General features: G+C 36.1%; 1 protein-coding gene across 2 annotated transcripts; it reads left to right on the top strand.

Moving 5' to 3' along the window:
• Nucleotides 1–2,032: 2,032 nt before the first annotated feature.
• On the top strand, nt 2,033–4,027 carry LOC133738982 (cytokinin riboside 5'-monophosphate phosphoribohydrolase LOG5-like). Of its 2 annotated transcripts, none has more exons than XM_062166687.1 (7): nt 2,033–2,297; nt 2,454–2,485; nt 2,607–2,637; nt 2,729–2,828; nt 2,940–3,010; nt 3,119–3,262; nt 3,493–4,027. In XM_062166687.1, the coding sequence occupies exons 1-7, from the start codon at nt 2,106–2,108 to the stop codon at nt 3,643–3,645; spliced, it is 723 nt and encodes a 240-aa protein (XP_062022671.1). In that variant the 5' UTR covers nt 2,033–2,105; the 3' UTR covers nt 3,646–4,027. The 2 variants fall into 2 exon arrangements, with proteins under 2 accessions (XP_062022671.1, XP_062022670.1); XM_062166686.1 differs by having other exon boundaries at nt 2,057–2,297; nt 2,388–2,485.
• The last annotated feature ends 910 nt before the right edge of the window (nt 4,028–4,937 follow it).

A 4,937-nucleotide genomic window follows, 5' to 3' on the forward strand; every position in this document is an offset into this window, starting at 1 on the left:
TAGTCTGGCTATGCTGGGATACACTGCATGGGTGTGTGTGTTGGTTCTATTGACGTCTTCCACTCAAAAAAAAAAAAAAAAAAACTCTCTTAGACTTGAGCTTCACAAGCTGCTTGGAAGAATTTGAGTTCTAGTATTGACTACTGATCGTTGCTGCCCTTTTAACAAATTTGGTTACACTGATCCGCTCACTCAATTAAGGTGATCATTTTTAAACCTGTGAATTGAGGTCGTTATTTGCTGTGTGGGCTCTCTTCTCGTTAAATATGATTTAATATGGCATTTGGTTTATGATTATGACTAGTATCATTGACATTTTTATGGTTACTTTTTCTTATTTTGGGCTTAGTGGCTTGAAATGTTAGTTTCCTTAAATGACGGCGCTTGTTACAGCCCCATACTCGTGATGTGTATTCTTATTGAATTATTAATTTATTGATATATTTTCTAAAAAAGTATGTATAAATATAGTATTTTTTTTCTTGATTATACAACAAATCATTTCGTAAGTCAAAATCATGATACAAGAACAAATGATCATAGCACATATCTTTATTAATTAATTCATCGCAATGTGAAAATGAATCTATAAATTGACACTTAAGCAAAAGCAAAAAAAGATACAAGACCACATTTGGACCTTCTTTTGACCTTCTTTTAGTTCAAATGGGAATGAGCCATTTGCTTATCATGAGATTATTGTTTCTCATGCTGTAATTTATAGTTATGAGATTAGTGAGAAAGTTTTTACATTCAATTGCCCTAATGTTGGGGTCATTGAATGGCCAGAATATATCTTTTAATGTGATTCTTGATGTGCATTTGGTGTTCACAACTTTGGAAAATATGCCTATTGATAATATTCTTCAAGTTAATACACTTTCTTGACATGATATGACTGAAGATGAAGAACACTTAATCACCTCATCTCTCCAAAATATAGGTTCGTCTCAGGCTGAAGAGATCGAATTTTTAAGTGCTTATATGGAGAATGGTGCTGACGGTTTAAATGATGATAAGTTTATGGAATTCCGCCCTAAATCTTATAAGAAAAGGCTGATATCAAGCCTGACTTATTTCGCTTGACAAGTTGGTACCTCCATGTCTCCATGAGAAATACGACGCCCATTATTAAGCATAATCTTTAATACATATATGCGCCATCTATTTGTGACATTTGGGGAAGTTATTTTGGATTTCTCAGTTATTCATATGTATTTTTTATTTTTTTTATATTTTGGAAATATTTTCATTTTTTATTTCTTTTCAATAAAACTTATAATTTAGTCTAACACGTGCAAATTATGTTCACATACAACATAGTGTAAAGTAAAAAAAAACCAAAAACATGACAAAAATCGATGATATGGTGGTTGTTAAAATATCCCCATCCGGAGTATTTCCCACAGTGAACTCCACTTACTCCTCTTAACAATTAGATTAATAAGAGAACTCAATTTCACTTGTAATTGAATCCCGAAAATGTTAACAAAAGTGCCACTACCCCAAAGGCCATAGCCAATGCTCTTTTAATTCAGTAGCCTACCACCCTAAAGAAAAATATTAAAGTCTTATTAATCTTGATGTGATGCACAGACTCCTTGGACTTGTAAATAGCCACCTATGTTCATGATTGCGTGCATTAAAAACGATTCCGACACAAGACTCAGAAGGAAATAGAGCGACGACACTCTACGCCATCACCGCCACCGCCACCACCACCACCACCTCGGTAGTGTTCTTTCCCATTGGACGCTTAACCTTACCACCAGAGACACGAAACCCACAAAAACATTCATCCCATGAATTCGAGGCACGTGTCAGAGTGGGTTAGGAATGGTCCGAAATTGTACCACAGACCTCTTCCTACAGTGTCTCTTTTGCTTTAGGCCTTTTGTCTTACTTCCTCCTCCATCCAATTGTGACAGAACGCTCTCTCTTAATTATTATTTTTTTTTTTTGGTGAAATACTTGTTTCCAAAATGTAAATTTTCTTTTTGGGTGTACCCCATTAGTCTAGTCATATTTTTGTGTGGAGTCTATGTCTCTATATATATATAGTGCTGGTTCCATCTCACTTGGGCACTCTGCATCCTCCATGTTTTATGAGTCACTTTTGCCCGAAGTCTAAACCAACAACAACAAACCCAAGAGAGTTGGAAAAGGCTCAAGTGGTTGACATGGAAGAGGAGGAGGCTGTGAGGTCAAGATTCAAGAGGGTTTGTGTGTTTTGTGGAAGCAGTACTGGGAAGAGGGAATGTTACAAAGATGCTGCCATAGAATTAGGCCAAGAGCTGGTACTTAATTTTGTTTCAAAAGTTTGTTTCTTTTTTGTGTTGATGTAGTGTTTTGTTGTTTTGCCTCTGAGAGCTTTGAGCTATGTCAAGGTGTCAAGGAGGCTGGACCTTGTCTATGGAGGTGGAAGCATTGGACTGATGGGTTTGGTTTCACAGGCTGTGCATGATGGTGGAGGCAAAGTTCTTGGGTGAGAAATCAACAAGCTTTTCACTTTTCTTGGGTTTCTCATATGTTTTGTTCCTGAATTTCCTTTTTGAGTCAATTTGTTGTTCAATTTTCTGATTTGGGTTTTGGTGTACATTTCATAGGATCATCCCCAGGCCTCTAATGGGTGCAGAGGTAAATACCTAATCTCATTTGGGTTCAAAGTTGGCTCCTTTTTGCAATTTTCTCACAAAATGTTTGCATGTGATATGTGGCTGTTCATCAGATAACAGGTGAAACAGTTGGGGAGGAAAGGTCTGTAACCGACATGCACCAAAGGAAGGCTGAAATGGCCCGCCATTCTGATTGTTTTATAGCATTACCAGGTCCCATCTCTTTTCATTAGAAAACTTAGAAATAATGTGGCCTTTTTTACTTAGCTCATTTGGTCCTTAAACTATTCAAATGGGTTTTAATCTCTGGCTTTGGTGTTTCAGGTGGGTATGGAACTTTGGAAGAGTTGCTGGAAGTGATAGCTTGGTCCCAGCTTGGTATCCATGACAAACCTGTAAGAGAGCATATTATGATACTGAAAACCCCCACCACAAGCACAAGAAGAGTCATTAGAATCATCAAAATCTTGTCCTTGAAGTTTCTAACTTTTGAAATTTTGCAGGTGGGTTTGCTCAATGTTGATGGCTACTACAACTACCTCCTCACTTTTATTGACAAAGCCGTGGATGATGGCTTTATTGAGCCTTCCCAGCGCCACATCATAGTCTCTGCCACCAATGCCAAGGAGCTTGTTGAAAAACTTGAGGTGTGATTGATTATGTGTGACTTTCATTTTCATCACACTATTTTTGCATGCTTGTATGATTAATTTGAAGCTCATATATGGAATATAAACTGTCCTGTGATTAGAGAAAGAATCTTGACCCAATTACCATCTTTGGTCTCTGATGTTTCCTTTTGCCTTTGTTTGGTTGTGAGTAAATGATGACACTGCTTTTGTTTTGTTTTGTTTTGTTTTGTTTTGTTTGGGGTTAGGAGTATGTGCCAGTGCATGATGGAGCCATAGCCAAAGCAAGTTGGGAGGTTCAGCAACAAGCGGAACAGCAGGAGAAACAACAGGTGGGGTTCAATGTTGCTTCTGCAGCTGCTGCATCTGCTACTACTTTGCAGACTGAGATAGCTTTGTAAAAGAGGAAAGAGGAGGAGGAGGGATAAGGGATGAAAGAAAGCAAGTTGTAAGTTAGGGAAAAAGGTGCTTTGGGCGCTCTTTTGCTTTTGCTTTGCTCTCTGATTTTGGTCATAATAGACCAGCCTAATACCATAATGGTATGACTAGCTTTGATTGACAAGTAGATAAAAGGATGAAACATCTGACTGGTCCAATTGTCCAATCTTCTTTTGTATGCTTAAGTTTAATCAAAAGGAAGGGCCTCTATGTTTAGGCTAGAAAAATATCAATATCATTATGCTTGATGCTTGTAATATGTGATCCTGGATTTTATGTACAAATATTATATGAAAGGAACACGAAGCAAGATCCAAAAAATGCAGCAGCCAGCTTTATTCTCTCTATTTCATTGCTCTAGGAGTCTAGGGCATGCATGCCATTACTGCTTGATGTTATTATTTCTCTTCTTTTTTCCTCTCTTTCCTTTCCTTTTTTCGTATGCCAGTTTTAAGGTACTGTGCTGTTGTGTGGTGAGGTTTTAATGATGTAAACATTTTGCATCACCTTGAGTTAGATGAGGTCCACTGGTGTGGGACCCTGTTTTCCCCTAAACTTCTTTTGTGTGTGTTTTTGGTTGGGTTGGGAACTTGGGATACTTATGATGACGAGTGACCAAACAGTTGTATTCTACAGAAGTTTTTACTTTTGAAATGATACATCGGCAAATAATTTGCCTTCTTTTTTCTTGGTTGGTAATTGTACAATATGAGAAATAACAGATGACATATTATTTAAATAAAAATTTACTTTTGGATGTTATTTACTTTAATTATAGTTTTTTTTTTATCACATGAGTTATTTTATGAGTCTTTAAAATAGTAATATGAGTTTTTTTGTTTTTGAAATAAATAATGTGAGTGCTTAATTTAATAGATATTACATGAAATAGGACATGTGCGAAAAATGTTAATGCACCATAGATTTACTGATTTCTGAAATTTTTGCCTCCTTTAACACTAGGAATGTCGTCAAATCAAGAAAACCATAGGAGATTCGTCCATATATATATATATATAATATTAGATTATTGGAGGAACCGACTCCTAACATAAAGTAAAATAAAGAGGAGAGATTTCTATTTTACAATCCACACTCTTCATTTTATTTTTTGATAATTTAAAACATGAAAATCCATAAAAGAAGATTCATATGCAAGGAATCATGAGCCTACTAACATGTCATATAAAACAATCATCAATTAAACATAGCAGGAAGTGAAGAAATACTGGAAATACTTATTCCTAGCTTGAAG

This window comes from Rosa rugosa, chromosome 3, assembly GCF_958449725.1.
Source record: "Rosa rugosa chromosome 3, drRosRugo1.1, whole genome shotgun sequence".
NCBI lineage: Eukaryota > Viridiplantae > Streptophyta > Magnoliopsida > Rosales > Rosaceae > Rosa > Rosa rugosa.